This window comes from Panthera onca, chromosome B1 (genome assembly GCF_046562875.1).
Source record: "Panthera onca isolate mPanOnc1 chromosome B1, mPanOnc1 haplotype 2, whole genome shotgun sequence".
NCBI classification, from domain to species: Eukaryota; Metazoa; Chordata; class Mammalia; order Carnivora; family Felidae; genus Panthera; species Panthera onca.
Genome location: NC_138342.1, coordinates 92,482,242 through 92,507,438, shown reverse-complemented (window position 1 = coordinate 92,507,438; position 25,197 = coordinate 92,482,242). Strand labels below are relative to the sequence as shown.

Genomic DNA, 25,197 nt, shown 5'->3' with positions numbered 1-25,197 from the left:
AGTAGACTGCCTAGGTCAAAGGTACTAATACCGGCCCTGCCCCTTGTTACATGAACTTGCCGATCATTTCTTCCAGTTAATTTTTTAAAGTTGATGGTTTGCTGTGTTTTAATTTTGGAAACAACATACTAATTTTCCTCCCTTGTGAAAATCATGACAAACCAAGCAAGCAGAGTAGTAAATTGTTCTTGGCATAGGTCTATCGGTCGTCAGCCTTTTAAAAACCAGATGCTTATGGGAAGGGCCCAAAGGGCTAGTGGAGTTATTATGACAGAGGTGTACACATTTCTTTTTCACGTGGGGTAAAGAAAGCTAAGCAATTGATTCTCCATTGTGGTGCTTAAAGTGGAAGGACACAGAATAACTTGTACACAAGTTGGAGTTTCTTTATTTACCATCGCCCTCAAACTTACATTTTTCTTTAAAAAATAATTTATTACATAAAGCAGGAGGATAAACCATTCCACTCCTTATTTGTCCACTTGAAACAATACATAGACTTGAACTGCTGGTTTTGATTATGATTAATCTGTAGTTAGGGTGTTAAGCCTCATGCGGATAGTGGGACTTTCCTGATGATTTATGGTGTTAATGTGTCTTTTCTTCTTTTCTTCTTCTTTAAATATTTTTAAAGTTCTGGTCTGGAAATTTCTTTTTTTTTTTAAATCTTTTTCCCCCAGTCCACATTTGAATTTGCCAGTTTAGCTGCGTAGATTGAGAAGCAATAATTATGAAAGAGCAGTAGGAAAGTTTACAAAATTTGGGAGTATTAATGGAGGCACATTATTATGTAAGTAAAGTCAAAGCTAAGATTTTCATTGTTCTTATATGCTTGAATTATCATCAGACCAATCTTAAATTATTTTATACTTCTGAAGGTTCCAAATAAATTTAGATTTTCTAGATATAGCAGACTGGAACATAGTCATTTACCTTCTTTTCTGCCTATTGGACTTACATTGTGGGTCCACTAGGCACCAAGTGCCATATTAAACATATTCTTGCCACCGGCTTCTACAAAACTGATGTCTTTAATCAAGTCACGAACATAAATTTGATCGGTGCTATTCTGTATGGATTAGGATCTAAGGGCTTATACATAAAAGTTGTCTATAAGAAGAAATATCCTCAGATATGCAGAGTCATGCTGGAGACATACATGGGTTTCCTCATTTTCACACTTAGATTGCTAGGTTAGATCAAAGCTAAATTCTAATTCCATTTAGTTTTATGGAATAATCAGCCTTCTCTCTTTCCTGACCAGTTTCCAATTATTTAGCCTTTTTCCTCTAAAATCCATGGAGCAAAGTTAAGCACTATCTTCCCTCTAATTTCATAGCATATTTGAAGGAGCTTTGTAGGGAATGGAACAGGATGACAGAGTACCAAGCATGAAAAAGGCTAGGTTCTTGAATCATATTTGCCTCATGCTAAATTATTTGGGGAACGCTGCAGTCATTATTATTCGAGAGTAAAGTGACACTGGAAAACAATATATTTTTTTCAAGTTAATCATTCAGATTTATTTTATAAAGGCAAAGAGAGTTCACTTGTTGATTTTGTAGTGAAGGCAAAAGCCATTTATTTGGCTAATTCATGCAATCCTTGAGTAAAATTTAAACCTGGGTTACTTTTGAGGATTTAAAGGAGTAGGACACATGTGAATATAATGATATTAGATATGTGTAATTCTGAATAATAAAATAAAGATTAAGATGGTAATTTTGGTCCCTCAAGTACTGGTATTTAAACTTTAAAAATCAATCAAGAGAGAAGATTAAGTGGTGTTTCTTTGGTACTAAAAATGTAAAGCTAAGACCAAATTGTTCTATTTTCACAGATTTAAGATATAGAGAATGATATTTAAAGACATTAAAATGGCTATTAAATTCTCTTCAGTTTGCAAAGAATCTCCTATGAAGTACACTTAGAAGAAATCCCTGAGTACATTAACTACTCTATTAGTATCTTCCTTCATAAACAAAGAAGAACAATTTAAAAGTTTTGCAAGACATATAAACACACTACTTAGCAAAAGCAGTATCTGGGTATAAGACTCCCTCCATGGTGCTTCTAAATTAGGCCACCAAATGTTTAACAGGAGAAACAATAGATTCACAAAATTAAAACATGATATTTGAACACATTAACCATTCTTAGGTAAATCCAAAAACCATTGTCTTATGGTGTTTCTATTTTGTTTTAACCACTCAATATTGTTCTTCACTGTTTCCAGCACTTGCTGCCTAGGTTTTTCTCCCGCTCCAGCTTCTGGATATTTTTTGAAAAAGCTTTCCATCTAGAAAAGAAAGGGAAATAATTAAGAAAGTCATTTTAAGCCCAACTAGTCTTCAAGACTTTTACTTACAAACTGGATTGGTTTCTTTCTTCCCTGGAAATTCATTATTATTGTACAACACCAAGGTACAGTCTTGGTGCATCGTTTAGATTAAGCCCATCTCTTACATTAGCAGTCATTACTGGACTTCTGGCACCATGTCAAGTCAAAGGAGGCTCTGCCATATTGGAGAAGGAGAAGCACACTAAATTGCTGGCATGGCCTGCTGTGCTTCTGGGGCTTTCTCTGTTTCCTATGCATTCCCCAGGCATTCCCTGGAAAACCTGGTCTGCGGAATGATGGCTTTCCTTATTAGCCTTTCACTTCAGGAGTCGGAAATATATTAACATACTCTCAATTCACTTATTAAGGACTTCCAATAACATCTCTTTTAACCTTCGTTCTATTTTTCCTCTTCCTTCCAAAGTCTTTCCCCAAATTCAATTATAGTGTTGTTTGCTACTTACAAAAATGAGAATTCTTTTGTTTCTTTCTAAATTAATTAATTAATTAACTAATTAGTTTTTGAGGTGGGGAAGGTGCAGAGAGAGAGGGAGCAGGCTCTGCACTGGTCCATGAACCATGAGATCATGACCTAAGCCGAAATCAAGAGCTGGACACCCAACTGACTAAGCCACCCAGGTGCCTGAATTTTGTTTCTTAATACACAGAATATTATCATTCCAACATATAATATGCAGATACTGAAAATTCATATGATCTCTGTCCAACATTAATAAATGTTTTTCCTTCTGGGAACTGAGATAATTTGAAACCTAAAAAGTCTTTAAATTCCAAAACTATAAAGGGGTGCCTGGGTGGCTCAGTCAGTTAAGTGTTGGACTTCAGCTCAGGTCATGATCTCATGGATTGTGGGTTCAAGCCCCACGTTGGGCTCTGTGCTGACAGCCTGGAGCCTGCTTCAGGTTCTGTGTCTCCCTCTCTCTCTGGCCCTCCCCCACTCACTCACATTCTCTCCCTCTCTAAAAAATAAATAAACATTGAAAAAAATTTAATTCCAAAACTATGAATTTTAAGAGGAATCAAATCTTGACCATCTTATTCCAAGCTACATTTACCGGGGGACACATACTATCCAAGCTTTGATAAGCCAAAAGGTAGCCTTCTAAGCCTCCCAAGGCCTCAGCTTTCTCCACTTTTAAACTTTGTTTCTTGATTATTTGAATGTTTTTCAGTTTAGAAAAAAATAGGTACACATTTAATTAGATATAAGAATTATTTCTTTCTCCCTGTCTTCTGCGACCCGAATAGAGAAAATGCCATTTCTGTTTGAAACAAAGAAAACGGTTAAATTCTTTCTTCCTGGACAAGTCCAGAGGGATTTAGGTTCATACCTGCCAGAGCTGCAGTTCGGTGTTGAATGGTTCTGCTATGGTGACAATTCTGCCAAGGTTTCTGTCATTGAGTGTATATCTAAAGAGAAGTTTAAGGAAGTAAAAGGGAATATAAGTGCCTAGAACTTTAAATCATTTCTCTAGATGTAGACATCTGCTTTTGATTTGTGTGTGTGTGTGTGTGTGTGTGTGTGTTAAAGTAATTTGCAGAGTAAGTAAAACATAGAAACACATTTAATTTAATATTTCTATTCAGGAAGCATTCTTAGTAAATCCTTCACTTTTTTTGTAGACAGATCCACAACACTATCCCGGATGTGGTAGACTGCTTGCTGTATTCCCCAAATCTGTTCTTCTTTCCTGCACTGTGAGAACCCAGATAGAGATTACATTTGTCAGCCTCCCTCATAGCGAGGTGCAGATGGGTGGCTCACTTTGTATCAGTGGAACACGAGCAGAAGCGGTATGTTCAACCACTGCCTCCTTGCTTCGGGAAAGGAAAATCGCTTGCCTTGGACTTCTTTTTCTCCCCTCCCTCCAACCTTCAACCACACCAATCGGATAAGGTCCTATGTCTCATAGAGTAGAACTACTTCAACAACTTAGAATGCTCACTTCAGCAGACTAACCTGAGTGAGAAATAATTACGCATATCCTTTAAGCTGCTGCATGTCTGTATTTTCGATACAGCAGGGTAGCTCTAGTCACCTTTATTGTGACAAATACTCTGTGCATCTTCCCGCAGGTGCAGAAATTTGAATATAAGCTATTCATTCTTCTTTCAAAAGCTCTATTAGCTACTTGCATACCATATTGGTTTATATTAGCCTATATGATCTATATTAGACTAAGCAAAGACACTTACAGCTAAGTGCAAAGATAGGATTTTAGAGATGATACTCGATTCCTTTCCCTTTTGCACTTTTTCTCTTAAAGAGCAAGGATCAGAAATTTCCTTACAGACCGTAATATGAATAATTATGATACAGGTAAAAATCTCATCACAACTAGTCACAGTGTAAGAAAAACAACCACAAGAATTATGTATTAACTTTGAACCACTGGAATGCCAGAGAAGAATAAAAGAAAATATATCACTATATAGAGAGGTAAACAAATGGTAGGAGAAATTCTACACTTAAAAATTATCACATAACAGAAGCAGAAACCATGGAGATAAAAACTAAGATTATTACACACATCTTAAAAATTGTTTATACTAAAATTCAACCTCATAAAATTAAGTCAAAATTTGTTGTTTTGATGTGAAAAGAGCAAATATTTTCACTATGTAAATATTTCACTATACAGTTCTTCACTATACAAATACATTTCACTATATAAATTTAAAAGGGAGAAATATGCCAACGTGAAATTATCAAGGAAATGAATCCACAGTTTGCAGAAGAAACATAAAGACAAAATATGCCAATGGGAAAAAACATGAAATGTTCTAATAACTAACCATTGTCAGTGTACCAGGTCCAGTGCCACCAGACCATCAGATCTTCCTTTTCCTTGCACTTATTTTCTTATATAGCTTTGATTCCTTGGTCTACCATTTTCAACATTTTTTTTTTTCCTAAGCCCTAAACTCCCTTATAGTTTAATAATTTGTTTCCAGCAGAAATCCAGCTTTGGAGAAAATCAACTGCCCATTTCCTCTGTGTTTGCACCAGGTGGCTAATCTGTCAAGGACAGTCACCCAACTTTCTTCATAATGTTTCACTAAAAATTCATAATATCAATCTTAAATGGACCCTCCACATTGACAGTCCTCCTACATTACCCTGGTCAATTCATTCTCTTTATCCTTGAATTACTTTTTTCAAGTGTTGTCACTCTCTTCCAACCTCCAGACATTCTCCTGCTTTCCTCCCTCTCCAACAAAGATGACCTTGTCTTCTAATCCACAGAGAAAATATACGGTAACTCCTACATCTTTTAGTTTGCAAATATACAAAGATACCTAGTTTTCTTCTACCATCTGTGCATTGACTCCGACTTCTCTCCACTTAAACACTTTATTTTTGAAAGAATCTTTTCTGGGGGCGCCTGGGTGGCTCAGTCGGTTAAGCGTCCCACTTCGGCTCAGGTCATGATCTCATGGTCCCTGAGTTCGAGCCCCGCGTCGGGCTCTGTGCTGACAGCTCAGAGCCTGGAGCCTGTTTCGGATTCTGTGTCTCCCTCTCTCTCTGGCCCTCCCCCGTTCATTCTCTGTCTCTCTCTGTCTCAAAAATAAATAAACGTTAAAAAAAAAATTTTAAAGAATCTTTTCTGTACTACATGTTAAAGCTCTCATTCTTCACTGGGTCTTTCTCATCAGCTTTAAAATATATTAAACATATTAAAATGATCTTCCACATAAAGAAAGAAAAAACTCCTCTTCCTTGATCTGGCATCTCTTAATATCCTTTTTTCTCACCGCCACATCCAGAGTTAACTTATTTTTTTAAAGAATTTATTGTTACTTTTCTTTTTTTTTAAATTTTTTTTAACGTTTTATTTATTTTTGAGACAGAGAGAGACAGAGCATGAATGGGGAGGGTCAGAGAGAGAGGGAGACACAGAATCCGAAACAGGCTCCAGGCTCTGAGCGGTCAGCACAGAGCCCGACGCGGGGCTCAAACTCACGGACTGTGAGATCATGACCTGAGCCGAAGTCAAACGCTTAACTGACTGAGCCACCCAGGCGCCCCAAGAATTTCTTGTTATTTTTGATACATTTTTTAATGTCTATTTATTTTTGAGAGACAGAGAGAGACAGAGTGTGAGTGGGGCAGGGGCAGAGAGAGAGGGAGACACAGAATCTGAAGCAGGCTCCAGGCTCCGAGCTATCAGCACAGAGCCGGATGCAAGATTTGAACCTGTGAACTGTGAGATCATGACTTGAGCCAAAGTCGGACGCTTAACTGACTAGGCCACGCAGGCGCCCCCCAGAGTCAAACTTTTCAAAGAGTCCTCTACATTTCTTGTCTTCATTTTTTCACCATTGACTGTTTTATTAACTTGCTTCAATTTAGTTTCTGCCCCCATCACTCCACTGAGAAAGTAGATCTCTAGAGTTACTAATAGCTCTTATGCCAGTAAATATAATGGGCATTTTTTGATCTTGGATTTACTTTAAACTTAAATATTTAAGCATTTGACAAGGAACTATAACTTCCTTGAAACCATCTCTACTTCAACATCTCAAAAGAGACTCAAAGGCATCATAAATAGCAAACTGAAGCCATTGTTCTCCTTCTACAAGCCTTATGTTTTCTAGAAATCTAGGCACTATCCTTGTCCCCTCACGACGGTCCTGTTTCTAATTCACCAAGTTCTAAATGTTGTTCCTATCTCTTCATCTTCATCATTACATCCATAGTCCAATCTGCCACTATCTTTTGCTGGGACTGTTCTAGTAGCTCTCTGACTGCTTCTCTCAAATCCACTCTGGCCCCTATCTAGGTCTGTGACTTACTACCAGAGCTTTCTTTTTAAAGTAAAATCAATCATTTCACTTTCTTACTTAAAACCCTTTAGTGGCTTATCATTGCTCTTATAACAACAGCCCAAATATTAACCTGACCCTGAAAAGGTTGGCCATTATCTTTTTACTTTTCTGATAGTAGACATTCAGCCAAGAGTGCTTCACCTCCTGTTCCCATAAGTCACTCCCACTTTTCCTTTAGAATTCAGCTCAATTGTCACTTCCTTGGGGAAGCCCTTAAAGTCCAACTTCTCCTGACTTGGTCAGTTTCCCTTTTACATTCTTTCAGTGTACATAGAACCTCTTCTATTTGTACTTATTACAGGTTTAAGTATACATGTATTAGTGTGATTCTTTAATTAATATTGGACTCCATCACCAGATTCTCAGCTCCATGAGGACAGAGAACCAGTATGTTTCTACTATCATATCTTCAATGCCAGGCACAGTGCCTAGCACATAATGGATGTTACACAATATTTACTGGGTGAAAGAATTATATTTAAAATGAGATATCAGTTTTTATATACTCAATTAGCAAGGATAGGAGTAATTTTCTTTTTCTGGGTGACAGTTCTGCCACATTCATCACAAAGTTTGGAACAATTTTATGATCCAACATATGGAGATTGGCCAAATAAACTAAGATGTATCTACACATTGAAATATGATTGAGCATTAGAAATAACATTGAAGAAGCATACTTAAAGACATGAAAAGACATTGAAATATGATTGAGCATTAGAAATAACATTGAAGAAGCATACTTAAAGACATGAAAAGACATCCATGATATAGGATGATGCAGGGGAAACAGCAGGTTATAAAATCATATGTATAATATGATTCCTTTTATATAAATAAACAGCCATAGGAAAATATCTCAAGGAAACAGTGGTGTGACAATAAGAGTTATTTCTAAATGGTAGAATTATGAGTGATTTTTGCATCCTTATTTTTGCTTATCTGTATTTTGTTCAATAAAATACATACTCATTTTATAATAAGAAAATGGGGATTTAAAAAAGGAGAATCACACAAAAAAATAAAAATGATAAAAATAAAAAAGGAGAATCACACTAAGTTGCTGTAATGATATTCTATAGATTCAAAGAAAGTCTGTTAATTAGAGGTAAGAACACAATTTTTCTCAGTGACTTTCTATAACTTCTATAATATTCCTCTTCTGCTTTGTTCTTAGTGACTATAAATTAAAGAATATTTTGGGGAACTAGCAATGGAGAGATTGAGTAAAGACTGAAACTACTTGTATAAATACTAAAAATGCCAGAACAAAATATGTTTATACCAATAAACCAACATCACATAGCCTGTAGCATTTAAAGGGAAATATGCTGTATATTTATCCTATTAATTACTTTTAAAACTAAAATAAAGATTTATCTTAAATATTTTAAAAATAATATTATGTAACAATCCTGTTCTTGGATTTAATATTTACATAAGTTTTATCATATAATCCAAAAGAAATTATTTCATGCTCATAAAACTTTTAATTCTAATTAATTTTTTTGTTTGAGGCAGTCTTTAAATAGTTACAATTATGTCTCTACTGACTTAATTTTCATCCATAGTCATAAATTAAAATCAAACTCTAACACACCACACTACTGACTTATTAAGTTCATTCCCCTTCACAGTTTCATCTAAGACCTTACTGGGATAAACAAAATCAAAGAATAATTGCTGAAGTACCCTTGGAACTTTTTGGTTAAGTCTCAAACTAGAAAGGGCATTAGTGATGTGGCCATCAGTTGTCATAAAAGTCATATGACAAACCCTTTATAAAAAAGCAGCTTATTTATTTTAGGATGACAATAAGTTGTTCAGGATCCTAGGCAGGAAAACCACTCATTCGAATTCTGGAAAATATTCAAGTTTGAACATATTTGTATATAGCTTGCTCATTTTTGTTTAATTTATCCTATCCAATTTTAGTGGGAAAATTCTATTTATTCAAACTAACCATAATTAATATTGGGCGTTATTTTTGTGTTCACCATGTGGTTGTAATATAATTTTATGTTTGAGTCTATGTGAAATAATGCCTCATGAGAATTAGATCATTAGACTATGAAGAAATATTAAAAGCCCTGGGCAAGGGTTTTGGAAGTAGCACTGGAAATAGTTTATCATTTTTTTTTAATTTCAGGATTAGGTCTAATTTACTTGAGGACCAGATGGTTATGACTTTTATGACAAAGTAACACCTGTTTTTTTCTAGTTCTTAATTATTAAGAAGAATGACAGTGAACTAATTTTTTAAATGAAATATGCATTATTTGAAATCAATCACACTAGAACTATTCAAATAGGCCTTGAGAAGTATTTTATTTAATAAACAATAAGGGAATGGCCACTTTATTATGCAAAATGGAACATTATTTACTCATTTTTTTATAATAATTCAGAAGTAAGCACTCTTTATCTGCATAGGTTTCTTGCAGCAAAGGCCAAAAAAAATGACTTACGGTCTTTTTGATTAAAACAAAAAACTCAGTACATGTCACTAGGCATATAGTAAGCAAATGGAAGGTACTAGCTTGCATAATATGAAGTGTTATCTCCAGATAACAACATGTTCCCAATAGGTAGATTTATTAATTCCATCATGCCTTTCATTGAAATGGTTATACACAGATGGACAGGCATCACACACACACACACAAACACGCACACGCACCAGTCAAACTTCATAGAGATGGAGCAGTTTCACTCAATAATTACAAGAACAAAAAGGGGAAAAATTTTCATCACAAATAGGCAAAAGCAATGTAGGGTATTGGGGCTGAAACATACAGATGCAATCTGGATCTCAGAAGGATGAGAAATGTGAATGAACCTAATGGCAGTCTGATGAATGATGGGGTAAAAAAGAGAACAGAAAATTTTCTTCATAGTTAGTATCTCTGATAAGTCATTGTCAACTAGGTAGTGCTGATGGGAAAACAGGAGAGATTAGGAGAGGATAACGGCCTATTTCCCACCGTGGGGATTGCACACAGTAAAGGTCTTTTGGTCAATGTTTGCACATTTATTTGGGATCTATTTTTAAATGGGAGTAAGCATTAAATTTAGAAGATTAGCACCAAGAATGGCAACATTTCTTCTACATGGGGCTGAAGAAATAAATTTGGGAAAGCATCCCTTTAGTTTGACTTGTTCTCTTGTCCTTTCTATTTCCCATCTTAAGATTGCTATTGCCTGGGAAATATAGGTCCCTTTTTAAGAAGTTTTCAAAATACCTAAAGTTTAATTATCTGGTCAAGGGAGATAAAAATTATCATCCATATAAGCTCAGTAAGATATAGAGCTACAATGTGAACCTAGGTCCAGAAGTTCTCACTTTTCATTAAATATTAATCGAGAATAAATATGTGTCTGCAATTATACTAAGTGCTAACACAACAGGGAGATTTATATTAACTTATTTTAACCAAACTAAAAATAATACAATTTAGGCATCTCTCCAGATTTCAGAACTCTGTAGATCAGTTAAAACAATAACTTCCAGAAAAGGAATTAGGCCTAAAATTAACTAGTATATTGCTTCCTTAGGAGGAAACTACCATGATCCTTTACTTCTAATAATATGCCATTCTAGATATTGTATAGATGTCAGAGAAAGCACAGCAAAAAGAAACAGAATATGTAGATGATATCAAACAAAGAGAACAACAGACCATTAGCTGATTATCCCACCTGTTGACTAGATAGTCCCAGTTGAGTTGAATCCAATTCCAGGCCATGGTCTTCCCATAGCTGTTATATGAGATATATCGGATGACTGTAAACACATCCTGAGTTTTAATAAGATTTGGGTCCTTGAGAAAATCCAAATATCTAAGAAAATCCAAAGAGAAAAACAATTCAAATTTTAGCTATTAACTTTTAAAAATTAACTGCACTTATTGAATAAAAGCACTTCACCCACTTACTATCCCACTGGGAAAAAAAAAAGGGAGCCAGTAAATTAAGGGAAAGTATTTATAATTTTATTTTCTAGAGGATAATAGTCACATCTTATTTGTTCTTCCTTAGATTGTAGGAAACAACCTTTTAACGTAACCTATATGGTTAGATTAATTACCTATAATTATAGTATAATGCAAATAAGTCCAAGATAAATTAAGTGACCAAATCAATAGATTTTTTATTAACTTTATGCCATGGCTGTACCTAGAGGGCATACCTTGACATACTCTAGACCAGTGAACTTCCAGAAACTGCACTTTAGTGGTGGTCCTGAATTTTTGTGTAACTTATCTTTTATTCTCTAATTCATAAGAGTCTTAGTAAGGCATGTAAGCACTTGCTAATTTTCTCATCAGATAGAACAATGCCATCAAAATAATGGATCAATATCATGTTTTATGGAGTGGCAAAATGATCAAGTTCTTGATAGACTATTTTAGGGCAGCGAGAAGGAGAATTGACATCTACTTTGAGATAAGATGGTGAAAAAGTATTATTGGCTCTGCCAGGTGGATACAAGGTGTTGCCAATAGTCCTTACAAATTGGGTATTGCATTGTAATTTCCTATTTATATTGTGCCTCTCTCATGAGCTATAAGCTTCTCAAGGATAGATACCACATCTTATTCATTTTTACTCCCACAATTTATAGACCTATATATAGAAAGGACATCCTAAGTGTTGGTTAAATGAATGAAGTAAATAACTCAGAAACCATAACCATACAACATATGAATGAAGACAGATGTTAGTTGATTTGGAGGCATAGGTGTAGTGGGAGAAGATTCATAGATGGTCTTCAAGCAGTCTTTCTGAGTGGAATATAAATGTGTGTGTGTGTGTGTGTGTGTGTGTGTGTGTGTGTGTGTGTGCGCGCACGCATATTGTGGCAGATACTCCTTCTCTGCTGACAGAAACAATTTTGTTCTGGGCTTGGATCAAGGTATCCCTGATCCTAGGGAAGTAGGTAGGCTCCTACCCCAGCCTCAGAGTATGACGATGGCCCCAATCAGTCAAAGGAATTCAAGTTCTTCCTAGTCAGCAAATGATCAAGTGGTAGACCTAGAGTATAACCCAGAATGATCAAGTGTGATCCAGTTCTAGTTATGAGGGGAAGTGGAGATAATTCGACTTTAGCATAAAAGAAACTTGTGAGGAGAAACTCTTTGCTCTTGTTCTGCTTTCACTTAACATATTTGTGTGAAGACAAAATACTTGGAGCTCTAGAAGTTATGAGACATCCAATATGTTGAGGATGGCAGAATAGAAAGAGAAACACCCCAGGTTCTGGATGAAAATATTGAACCACTGCTCACAACTAGAAACTGCCTACCTCCAGCATGTTTTCATGTGAGGTTACCCTTCTTTATTCCACTCTTACATGGATATTTTGTTTCTTGATGGGAAAATATGTTATAATAGATGTTCTTGGAAATGCATCTTACTTTAATTAGCATCTTAAAGTGACACATAAGCCATCAAATGCCATTCATATAAGTGAAGAAAAAAGTTACCTGGACAGAAGAGTAACATTCTTCACTGATGCTAATCCATACAGTAGTTTTTCTTTTTCCTGAGCTAATGAAGTTTTCTGGTATTGATCAAGAGTATAGTTCCATGAAGTCTCATTACCAGAGTTCTGCATTCCATACCGATATACCAGAAGCCTGAGGTTTACAGGAAGCCTAGAAGAAGAAACAGTGTTTCAGAGGTTTAAAGTCTTCATTTCTAAGTTTGAAGGCCTCTAGAAATGAACACATGCTGGACAGTCACCTTACAGTCCCACTCAGCCACTGCTGAAATAATTGGGTAGCATTGTCCAAAGCTTCTTGATCTCCCATCTTGCACGCAAGCCCTAATACGGAAGCACGTAGTAACCTTAAAAAACAAACACACACAAAGCTGGGGCCTTGAGCACTTTTTAACATGTTTTAACATACACTGACAAATATTAAGTGAAAATTTAAAAATGTAAGAAATAACTTTGTAAGGTGGTCTCCGACATCATTCCATCCCAGAAAATCTGCAATGGGCTTCACTTGACTCTGGAAGTATTCCTGAAATAAAAGCACCATGTACAGTAAGAATTTACTGTTTATCAAGTTTCTTAATAATTATAATATGAAGCCCCTGTTGTAATCTTCTTTCATACTAGTCCAGAGAACTTTGGGTCTCTCCTTAGGGAAGGGACGTATTCAGTTCTATCACATTGCAAATTTGCTTCAGTCTTGAAGATAAGAACATCCTGGGTGATTCTCTAATGTTTTGTAAAACGTTGGGTAAGCCCCTTTTAAGCTCTACTTTTTAGTTAATAACATTTGTGATAAGTAGAGTAACACCTGACCTACCTACTGCACTAAGAAGATTAATCAAGTATTGATGACATTAAAATAGTGATAACTAATGTATGTACATTGCTTTTGGATTTACAAAGGGTTTTTATTTTATATGGTCTACACTATCCCATTGCCATGGACAGTGAAGTGCTGACATTCCTATTGTATGAAGGAAATGAAGACTCACAAATATTAAAACATTTGTCCAAGTTATTGCATTTAGTAAGTAGAAGAGCTACAGATTTGAATCCAGAATTTCCTTAAAATCACAAGTGACCTAGCAAAATGTGTCAGAAATCACAAAACAAAGTAATCAGAATGACTAGCCCATCATAAACTCTCAACGTGGAAATAACAGCAGTAAGAATAAGGAAATATAATGTTATATTTTGGTAAGAATAAATTCATTTTAACATTGACAAGTCCATTAAAAATAAGATCTAGTTAGTATCTTGTCTATTTTAACTAAAATATTAATTCTTGTATTCTTTCCAACACTAAAATATATCATTATGTGGTATACTGAACCAGAAATACGGACATACTTCAAGTTGGAAAAAAACAGAGATAGCATCTCTTTGGTTTGACTAGTCATGTCATTGTACTTTCCTTTCATTTCACTTGGCAGGTCGATGTGCTTTGGAAGCTCCTTCTCTCAGAAATCTCCCTACTCTTCTAATTGCTACACATTTACTTTCATAAGATCTAGCATTAACATCACCTCAATCACAGGGTAAAGCTCTTTATCATCTTCAAACATGCTAATGATATAGGTTACGGCTGAAATTGCTCTCTGCCATGGTAAAAAATCTTCTTCCTTTCTGAGATACTTGGTCAAGTTTAGAGCCATCTTATAATCTAGAAGTTGAGCTCTAAGGAAGAGAAAAAAAAAACAGTTAATTTAAAACCATAGACTAGTACTCATTTGACTGAAAGTACTCATACGGAAATCACAGAATTCAACATTAATGAGAATCCTTCTATTAAACAATTAAGAAAATGGATTTATTTTGGGGCGGCAAGTCAAAGAGGTTTGTTCACATGATGCATTAGTGCTTTCATACTTTCAGTAGTAAAGTGGAAGACAGAATATTGAAAAGTACATTTGAAAAATTGCTGAGGTAAAATTTTGGATAAAAGCCATTTAGCTATGGCTAATATTGATGGATAGACATAAGCTGATTGTAATATACATATGTACCATGATAAATATATCTTATGGAAATTACATTTGATGTGAAGAAGCATGAATGACAACACTCATGAATTATGAATACTTAAAACATTCCAATTTAACTTATATTGCCCATTAAAACATCTTTTTCATATACGTCCAAGTAATACTAATAAATATAGATTTTGTTCTTCCACAAAATCTGAAGTTTCTATTGACATTTCAAAGTTTAAAGAATCCAATTTCTTCCTCCTTAAAAGGGATTCTAGAGCCTTTTGAAATACTGTTCTCAGAAATCTGTTATGCCTCACATTTTAGACTAGGTTTTAAAAAAGAACCTTAGATGGGAATCCTGCCTTTTCAAATTACATTTTGAAAGTTTAAGTTAAATAATAAATGTTAAATTATTGAATTAGTAATATTGATGTGTTGGCTATTATGTTTGAAATTATTTTGTGAATGAATAAGACAGTAAATATATCTTGATTTCTTCCCAAGAGTTTCATTACAGGATGTACTAATATTGGACAGATAGAGAAGAAGACAAATCTTTGATATCATTTGATTTACATAATGAGATATGATACACAGCTTGTTTTCAGTTCAGAGAGTTGATTTCCCCTATTTTCTCAGTTCCTGATCTTATTTAGAAGGAATTATATTTTGAAGCATTCAACCTCCCTTAATAATAGTATAAATAATATGGAGAAATGGTGTGTTTTATTCAGAATGTTGGTTAAGTAAAAAAAAAAAATGTAGAATTTTGTGTTGATACTTGAAACTTGAGAATTTTCTAATTTTAATGATTCTCTATTTTCCTTGGTGGATAGAGCAACAACCATGTCCAGTTGGTGATTTTTTAAGGTGGTTATGAAGAATAGTTGTTGCTCTGAGGATCAATTTAGCGAAGAGAACAATGAAAGTTTAGGAAGGATGACAGATTGTTTGGTCAGAAGCCAAGTGGTCTGTACATTTCAGATAGGTGAAGATTGGAAGGAATGAGTCTTGGTTACTAAGGCCAGAAGAATCGGCTAATTAGGTAGCATAAGTAGAAGTAAGAAGGGAATACTACGTATTCAAATGTTGAAAATCAATATCCTATCCCATTGCCTTATATTTTCCAACATGCTTGATAGCTACGCAACAGTTCCGTTTTGGTATCACTTGTTTTCTTTAAGTCTGAGTCATATGGTCAGAACGCTGGACTGGGAGTGAATTTTTGCTGATTATTATAGGGATGACATTTTGAGAAATTAGCTGATGCACCTTTCTTTTTCCACAAATTATGTTACTCCACAGCTCCTACTGGTATTTGATAACTCCAGAGGAAGAGCAGCATCATTTAACATTTATTTATTTTTGAGAGACAGAGACAGAGTGTGAGTGGGGGTAGGGCAGAGGAAGACACAGAATCCAAAGCAGGCTCCAGGCTCTGAGCTGTCAGCACAGAGTCCGACACAGGGCTTGAACTCATGAGCCCCGAGATCATGACCTCAGCTGAAGTCGGACTCTTAACCTAGGCGCCCTGAAGAGCAGTATCATTTAGAACTATGATTCTCAAATTTGAGCATACATCTGCAACACCTGGAAAGTTCATTCAATCACATACTCCTGATTTAGCAGGGGTTCTGATTTGGCAGGTTTGGAGTAGAGCCTAAGAATCTGAATTTCTCGCAAGTTCCTAGGTAGTATTGATACTGCTGGGACCACATGTGAAGACCTGCTTTTGAGAACAAAGTCATCTCTAGTGCCCTTCTCAAATCCCCTTACAGTCCTGTGTTGGCTCACAGCTGCCACCTTCTTCAGAGAATAGCCCTTGGCCAAATACAGCCATCCTACCTAAAAGGTTATGCAATCCCCACCCCTGGCCATTAATTTTAGGATTCAGGAATAAAATAAGCCAACCTGTTTCCCTCAAGTTGGACCCACTCTTCAGCACAATTCATAGCTTTCTAGTGGAATCTAGCAAAGCTCGACTCCATCTGAGACCATATTATGGCTTAGCTTTTTATCCCTGTCCCATTCTGTTTCTCATACTCCCTATCTCATGAGAGTTCTCTCTCAATAAACTACACATACATTAACCCACATTTCATACTCTATTTCTAGAAAGGGAACTCAACCTAGGATATCATTCTTATGCAACTTTGAGTCTCAAATTCCATTAGTTAAATCCATAGACATACAGCATTTCTGAAAGCCAGATGTGGTTAAGAATTTTCTTTATTCAAAAATCATCCAGGGGCACCTGGGTGACTCAGTCAGTTGAATGTTCGATTCTTGATTTCGGCTCAGGTCATGATCTCAGGTTCATGAGATGGAGCCATGCATTGGGATTTGCACTGAAAGTGTGGAGCCTGCTTGGGATTCTCTCTCTCTTCCTCTCCCTCTGCCCCTCCTCTGCTCACATTCTCTCTCTCTCTCTCAAAATCAATAAACATTAAAAAAAAATCTTCCATCAATCTAGCAGAAGCCTAGCTTGATGGACTTAAACTGTCCTATAATCCAGAGAAGAGGGAAGCTAAAACTTAAAGTTTCCACCAAACTCAATGGCCAAGAGGACAAGCAGGTCTAATGAGAGAATTCTTGCTCTCCTATCTTTAGCTAGGGCAGCCAGGAAGTTTGGGGAATCCTGTAACAAAGGGTTTGTTTTTGCTTCCCTGGATGTGACCTGGAAAGACAGCATAGTCCTCAGAGAAGCTGAGGTAAACATAGTGTCTTGCCAAACATTACTCTTTACTGGGACATTAGAAACAGTTCAGAGAGGTGCCTGGGTGGAAGGAACTGACCTCATGTGCTCATGTTCCCCCGAGAAGCCTTGGGTGGTATGGAGAATTTCAAAAGTTCCCATGTGTCTGATCTCTCAGGGTTCACTTGCCAATTAAATTCTAATTTCTGGCTTAAAACAGTCGCTTTGCAAACAAATAGATCCTTTTTGATTACTTAGTTGATTACTTCTCCTTTAAAAGGGAGTCCATGGGCGGCGTTGGGGTTGGGGGGAGATTGGGAGGGTGAGGTTGCTTATCCAGGTCTGTGTTGTGCTCTGGTCACCTCTCAAACACCTATAAAATGGTAAAACTAGTGACCTAGAGATCTGTAACCTGGCATAGCTGATGTTCACTGGCTGTCTTTATTTGCTAACCTGCTCCTCACTTTGGATGTCATAGGAGCCACTGCTCTGTGAAGCCTGGCTGAAATTCTGTCCACATCATTAGCTTAGGTGGCCCTTTAAGCCATCCTTTCTGCCCTTCTTTCTTCACCTAGAGACCCCCGCTCCCACCCACTGGCTTGCTAGCCAGTACTTTCTGCTTTCCCTTATGTTACTCTTCACCCCTCTCCTGGCTGTAGCACAGAGTGGGCCACAGAGCACAATATAAGCTACTGAAAAGGAAAAACCTACGGTAACAGGTGGACAAAAAAAAAAAAAAAAAAAAAAAGGATTCTTTCTCAGTTTTGGCAAGGCCCCTTGCCTAACCCCCCTTGGCCTAAATCCCAAAGTAAGATTCAGGCCCACCAAATTGGAACTAACATGGTCAGTATAGATTTTTGTGATTCTTAGCTGATAACCCACCACTAGACTATTGCAGGCATTGGAGAGGCTAGGGGGAGAGAGACATTTTAAAAGAAGCCTTTAGGGGGCCACCTGGGTGGCTCAGTCGATTAAGCATCCAACTTCAGCTCAGGTCATGATCTCACGGTGTGTGGGTTTGAGCCCCGTGTCAGGCTCTGTGCTGACAGCTCAGAGACTGGAGCCTGCTTCGGATTCTGTGTCTCCCTCTCTCTCTGTCCCACCCCCACCCACACTCTGTCTCTGTTTCTCTCTCTCTCTCAAAAATAAATAAACATTAAAAAAAAATTTTAATAAAAATAAAAGAGGACTTTTGGGAGTGCTGTCAGTGTCCTGTGAATGCTCTCCTTCCACAGGGGAAAGAGAGATACAAGAGGCTTTTCCCCTTATGTCAAGCTTAGGAAAAGAGGCTTTAATGAGACCACTTGATGAGTTTTACCTGTGTAACCTGGAGTTTGGAGGCACAGTGGCCTGGTGTCTGATACCCAAGAAATCTAAAGGGTAAGAGACTACAGTTGACTACTGCTCTGGCCTCACAGTGAAGAGATAAGACTGTATGGGGTGGCCCATCCTTCCAGACTATGTTGGGGGAAAAGATATATGAATACTTCCTGTGGAGCAGAGGTGGTTCTGAGGTTTTCACTTGCTCACCTCAAGGAACTGCAGGAGAAAGACTCTTAGCAATAAGAATGGGTGTGGATGGCAAACACCCGAAGAAAACAGCACACAAGGAAAAGAGTCAGTATTCAACATCTACGAAGTTCAGACGGCACCAAATGTGGACAGTATGTCAGGCTCTTTCTTCCCTTCACCTGCTCTCCCTTCTGTCTCTCCTTGCCTTAGGTCTGGAGGAAGGAGAGGCAGCCCAGTAAGGGGGGGAAGAAGTAGAAGTTCCATGCCAAACAATGGGAAGGACATCAAGCACCTTGTTCCTGCTGCAGGTAGCCGGCCTACAACCTGCCTGAGTTGGGGGCAGGGAGGAACTTTAAAGGAAGTTGGTAACTTTGATGGTTTTACTGGACTGGCCATCTACTCAAACTGAGCCTGTCTGGGGGACTTGAAGCGTTGCAAGAATTTTTATTCCTTGTCTTAGACAAATGTACCCATCTGGATATTCATCCAGGGCAGTAAGAGTACTGGCTCCTCAAATTTGGGGACAGGGGAATCAAGAATGCATTTATTTTTAGATGTGCTCTTTTAGTCCTGCTTATGAAACATGATAGTTACATTTCTCTTTGAACAACCGAGCGGAACCGTATGAATTCTTATCCTACCCCAGGCACTTACCTGTGTAACTCCTTTTTTCTCCCTAAAGCTTCAGAGTGATCTGAATGTGTTGTGTGTGAATGTGATGTGTTTCTGCTTTTTTCTCCCTAAAGCTTCAGAGTGATCTGAATGTGTTGTGTGTGATTGTGATGTGTTTCTCCTTTTTTCTCCCTAAAGCTTCAGAGTGATCTGTACCTGGATGCAGTCAACACCAGTGAACTCTGTTGCCCTGAGTCTTGTTTTCCTCATGTGTTACAGAAAGAAATTGGGTGATAGCTCAATAGCCCAGGTGGTAGCTCAGGTATTTTCCAGATGGGTTGCTGTGTGATTCTACATGCTTTTTGGTTTTCAGATTTGTTTCACTTTCTCCCTTTCCTTATCTCTTCAAAATTTTACGGGGCTGTGGCCGAGGAGCTGAGCAAATGCGAGAAAGTCTTTCAATTCCGTGAGTTATTTGCTTTATACACAGTTCCCCAGAGAGAGCTGTTCAAGAGGCTTTCACTTCTTAAAGCAAAAAGAACTGTCTGCATTGTGTTGTGATGGGAATTAAACCATAAAGAAAGATAGTGCCATTCTGTGTAATTTCTAACAGCCAAGAAGATGCCAAACTTTGGAAAAGGTCATGATGCATTCAGAGGAGAGTTTCCCCCAAAAAAGAATTCTTAATGGTTCTATTATGTTTTGAAATATTATCTTCCTTTACCACTTAATTTCCCAGGCCTGTGCAGTGTCTGGGACAGTCAAGGGGTACACTTTAATTAAGTACTTGCTACAGGCCAGACATTGGTTGGGGCGCTTTATGCACATTACTTCATTTATTTCTTACAAGTCTCACCAGGTCACCTCCATTCTACTCAAGAGTCAGAGAGAGGTTAAGAAATTTACTTAAGGTTATACAGAACCAAGATTTTAATCTGGTTCCCCAGCTCCTTTTTTAGCCCTACTCATTCCCTCCTTTAAAACTGTCGAGAAGGTTTTCTGACTTCCAGTGTATTATCGAGGAAGTCTGTGTAAAATAGTTCTCTCATTCCTTTAGTGCTGGCATACTATCCCTCAGGTATGTATTCAGCTCATATTTAATGAGCTTCTGCCATGGGCCAGTCACAGGAGCTGGGAATAAAATACACCGGGAACATGATCTGGGCTCCTACCCTCACTAACTTACAGTTTGGTAGCTTGGTAGGTGAGATGGACAATTAACAAGAAATGACCGTACCAGATCGTGGTGAAATACAGAGTCCGCAAAAGGGACACCCAACCCAGACAGAGGGGCCAGTGAAGGCTTTTTTATGTCTAGGATGAGGCCACTACAAAGCCACGAAACCAGTGGGCTGTGTCCCTAGCTCCTACAGGTATCAGAAATTCAACAAATACCAGTTGAATTAGTGGTGTTAGACTACTTGAAAACAAAACAAAACAAAACAAAACAAAAAAAAACCCCTCAAAGGTACTGTGGTTACTACTCCTCCATTTCCCTAATATATGTTGATGATTTTTTTTCTAAGCGTAGGTTACGTTCAAGCCATGGGAAAAAAAAAAAGTCAAATTTCTTAAACGGTACCTTAGTTCTGGTCAATCCTAGAGCACCATGTTTCATTCTTTTTACCTTGATTACTTAACAAGATTTGACAACTCTGGCCATAAAATGATACAATGGGCTTAGTTAGGCTCATAGAACTAAGTTAATGAAATACGTTGTCATTTTATTAAATCAAATTATGCAAGTGCACTTTTGAGCATTTGCAAATGTCACTCCTAATTAGCTCAAGGGCTCTGGTATAGTCAAACCCTACTCAAAGGTGAGTTTTTGTGGGTCTGATAAGAGCTAATATCAGTATTTGGGCTATGAGGCTTATATGGGTTTTTAAAAAGAGAGTTAAGGAAAACAATAATGTTATAAATAGTGGCTTTGGATATTTTAAGCTATAACTAATACTTAAACATTGTTGCAACTCATTAAGAAAAGAGATTTGGGATACAATCCATAGTATTTTAAATAGTCTAAACTCATTCCAAAATTCACCTTGCCAAGGCAAAAGCATCATCGATAAGACTTGCGCGGTCAGCAGAAGAAAACCCCTGGGAAGAAGAAGAAAATGAGGTAAGAAGCACAATTTCTAAAACAAAGAATGTTGAAAAAAATTAATATCATTCAAGCTGTTGTTCTTAGAACAAAAATAAAACAATTCACAACCACTGCTACTCTTACCTTGTGGTTGAAGGAAAGATTGGTAGCTATCCATTCCCAAGTTGGTACTTCATAATTTACACGATAAAACCCAATATGATCTGGGTTTATTTTGAGAAAAACATTTCCAGCAGGATTAGAAGAGTTCAAAGTGATTCCTGTGGTAGTAAATAAACACTAATGAGAAACATGTTTGCATATACTGTAAACACAGAGAAATTAGGCCCAGAGGGTCAGAAGAAAAGAAAAGAAATATCAGCTCAAGGAGTCAAGTTTGATTTGGATCCAAAGCCCCAAAGCCTAATTCTTATTTAGTTGCCTAATTTTAGAATGTCACTGTAGTACGTGAGCTGAAAAAGAATAACTTATGTAAATAAGCGTCCTGTGATTTGTGACTTATACTTCTTACTGGTAGTAGCTTGCCAAAGGAGTGAAATAATTCTGTGCTTGTCAATCCTTCAATAAAAGTAAACAATGCCCAAAGACAGAGTGGTTCGTGCTTCTGGGGGTAGTCTGCATATTTCTAATCGTGATGGATGAATTACACAAAGAATATGCACTGGGCAGCCTGGGGAGGCGATAAAAATGTAAACATTTCAAAGAATACTTTATTTATTAAAATCAACATTCAAATTGATGGAAATGGCTATTGCCTAGCAGAACAATGATTTGAGCATCAGTAATGCTTTTAAAATGTCAAGAAGGCTCGCAATAGAACTGAAATCCAAATACGACATTCTTGATTTTGTAATCCATTTCATACTTGCTCTTCCAATTTTATTTATCTTTGTAAAGTCTTCTGTTTCCTTATTTCAGTTGATCACATCAATGCTTTTCAGCAATGGATTTGCCAAATGAACTCTCTTTCTAAAGTAGCATCCCGTATTTACAGAGGGCTCTAGTATATAGATTTTAGAAGCTCAGCATTGAAGGAACAGAGACTTATGTGTAAGATAAAAAAATATTCACTTAAAATAATAGCTGTGCTCTGACACGACCAGTATTTATTTGTTAGTGTTACTCCTATACTCTTTAATTCATACACTCTCTCGTTTGCACGGACAATATGCAGTGTAAGTAATGGTGTGAGAATAGTTAGTATATTTGAAAATTTTCAATTTTAATGTAGTGAGGGTGTAGGATGTGATATCGGAAAAAAGAAGATGAAGCTGGAAATAAAGTCTGGCTCTTCAAAGTACAAGAGCCACATGCCACGTGAAGAACTCCGTCTTCTGAGAGACAGAGAAGATTTTTAAGCGGGGAAATAACATGCTCACGTCTGCTTCATAGAAAGATACCTTTGCTAGTGGTGTGAGAGAGATATTGGGAGGAGATTTAGAGTCTCCTGTAATAACGTAGGGCAAGGGGGAATAAGGGCTTACTCTAATGTGGAGGCAATGAAAAAAGAAAGGAAGTGATGCATTCAAGAGACACATCACAGGTTAAAAGCAACAGTTGGTTTTCTTACTTGATGTGGAAAGTCAGAGGAGAGGAAAGTGGCTTGCATGATTGGATAAATAATGATGTTGCCATTACGGAGTAGAGGAAGATGAGTTAGTCTGGGAGAAAAGATGATTTAAATTTTGGAAGTGTTCACGAGGGTTGGAAGATCTCCAGGACGCAGTAGTTTTTCATAATACATGAGTAAGCTCTTCAGCAAGACAATACTTTTTTTTAGGAGCGTTCAGAGGAGGTACTTGACAAATTATAAACCTTTACCTCACTCACGTAGTATTTATCTTTCTTTGTCATTCTCCCATGGACAGGTTGTTGAAAGGAAGCTAATCTTTTGGCAACCGTACACTTTGGATGTTTGGATCTGGAGGAGAGCCTCTTGCTAAGCACAGAGACATATGTTATAGGAGAAAGAGCATGAACTTTCGAGTCTGACAGATCTAGGATAAAACCCTTGCTCTGTGACTGACTAGCTGTGTGATCTTGGCCAAATCACTTGACCTCTCTGTGTCCCAGTTCACCATAAGGGAAATAGGGATAAAAATCCCTCACAGGACTGTTGTGAAGATTAAATAAGATAACATCAGTAAAGCGTTGGTCACACAGTGATTTGTCCAACAGATGGTAGCTATCCTCATTATTATGAAAGGGGATATGGCATAGTTCTATAAATAGCAAGGCAAATATAAATAACATTGAGAAGTTCCTGGCAATCCATCTAAATACTGCAGTATTTTAGTGTGCTTTATATATACCTAGTTAAGCCTGTCTCGGGTTACTGTGATTTTTCTCACTTTATAGATGAGGAAGCTGAGATCCAGGAAGTCAGTAGTTATGGACTTTCCAAGTTCATGCTACCTTCAGAACAGTTGTCAACAGCAAAAGACTGTTGGGTTGTTTAGTTGCATAGTGAAGTAAGTAGGACTAAAAATACTGGTGGCCATTCCCCATGGCACATGGAAGTCAGGGCATATGTTTCCTTTCCTTTCTCCACTTACCATTATTTTTTTTTCTGATTTTAACGGTTGTATGTGTTCCTTACAGTTCCAAATATGTATTTGGAAGATAACAAAAAAAAGTATAATGAAGAATATAAAAATTACCCACCACTAGTTAATGTAATAACTAGTAGTTATTTCTACTGCATGTGTGTCGTCTATATATGTGCATAAACACGCACACAGTACACATAATGGAACTTTACTGTTTTTAGGATTCATAATCCTTTTCATTTAAAAGTATATTTAGGGGGCGATTGGGTGGCTCAGTCTGTTAAGCAACCGACTCTTGATTTTGGCTCAGGTCATGATCTCTTGGTTCAGTTCATGAGTTCGAGCCCCGCATCGGGCTCTGTGCTGACAGCATGGAACCTGCGTGGGAGATTCTCTCTCTCCCTCCATCCCTCCCTCTCTCTCTCTCCCTCTTTCTCTGCCCCTCCCTCACTCTTGCTTTCTCACTCTTTCAAAATAAATAAATAAACTTAAAAAAATGTATATTGTAAACACCTTGAAATTTTGTTTTCCATGCAGAGATCCCCCACTATCAGGGGGAAAGTAACGCATTCCTGTGAAACTTTTCATAAGCTGAAATGACATAGAAGGGTATCTCCCACTTTCTAAAAGTCCGTATAATACCACTTTGTTTCTACAAAGGATCTACGTTAGTACCTGTTTTTGCTAACCGAAAGAAATCCAAAGAGCACGTTCATTTTTATAAAAAAAAGTCATTACCATACCAATATAGGTCTTGTTTTAACATGAAATGGCAGAATATGAACTTTCAGAAAGCACGGAATACCTGTATGTGAAATGGAAATTTAATGGCCACATAACAACCTGTCATTCAATTTATAAATTGTCTTGTTCTGTTTCTTGCTAGTTTTATGTATAAAAGTGTTGCATGAATTCTTTCTGGGTAGGAGTTCTCTCTAGAAAATTCCCTTTTTCTTTTATTTGTCTGGATGGTGGAGAAGACGGATAATTCCTTTTTCACAATTTCATCCAGGGGCTAATTAATTTCAATCCAGATAACTTCAGTAACAGAACT

The 25,197-nt window shown here is 37.0% G+C and overlaps 1 protein-coding gene across 1 annotated transcript in view; it reads right to left on the bottom strand.

Moving 5' to 3' along the window:
* Positions 1-372: 372 nt before the first annotated feature.
* ENPEP (glutamyl aminopeptidase) overlaps positions 373-25,197 on the bottom strand; it is an 82,816-nt gene continuing 57,991 nt past the window's right edge. The window contains exons 12-20 of the mRNA XM_060654430.3: positions 21,718-21,854; positions 21,532-21,587; positions 14,222-14,372; positions 13,148-13,221; positions 12,938-13,042; positions 12,679-12,849; positions 10,892-11,032; positions 3,694-3,772; positions 373-2,299 (exon numbers count right to left, since the gene is read on the bottom strand). Coding sequence (XP_060510413.1) covers positions 2,147-2,299; positions 3,694-3,772; positions 10,892-11,032; positions 12,679-12,849; positions 12,938-13,042; positions 13,148-13,221; positions 14,222-14,372; positions 21,532-21,587; positions 21,718-21,854 — 1,067 coding nt within the window. The 3' untranslated portion in view covers positions 373-2,146. The remainder of the gene's footprint in view (positions 2,300-3,693; positions 3,773-10,891; positions 11,033-12,678; positions 12,850-12,937; positions 13,043-13,147; positions 13,222-14,221; positions 14,373-21,531; positions 21,588-21,717; positions 21,855-25,197) is intronic.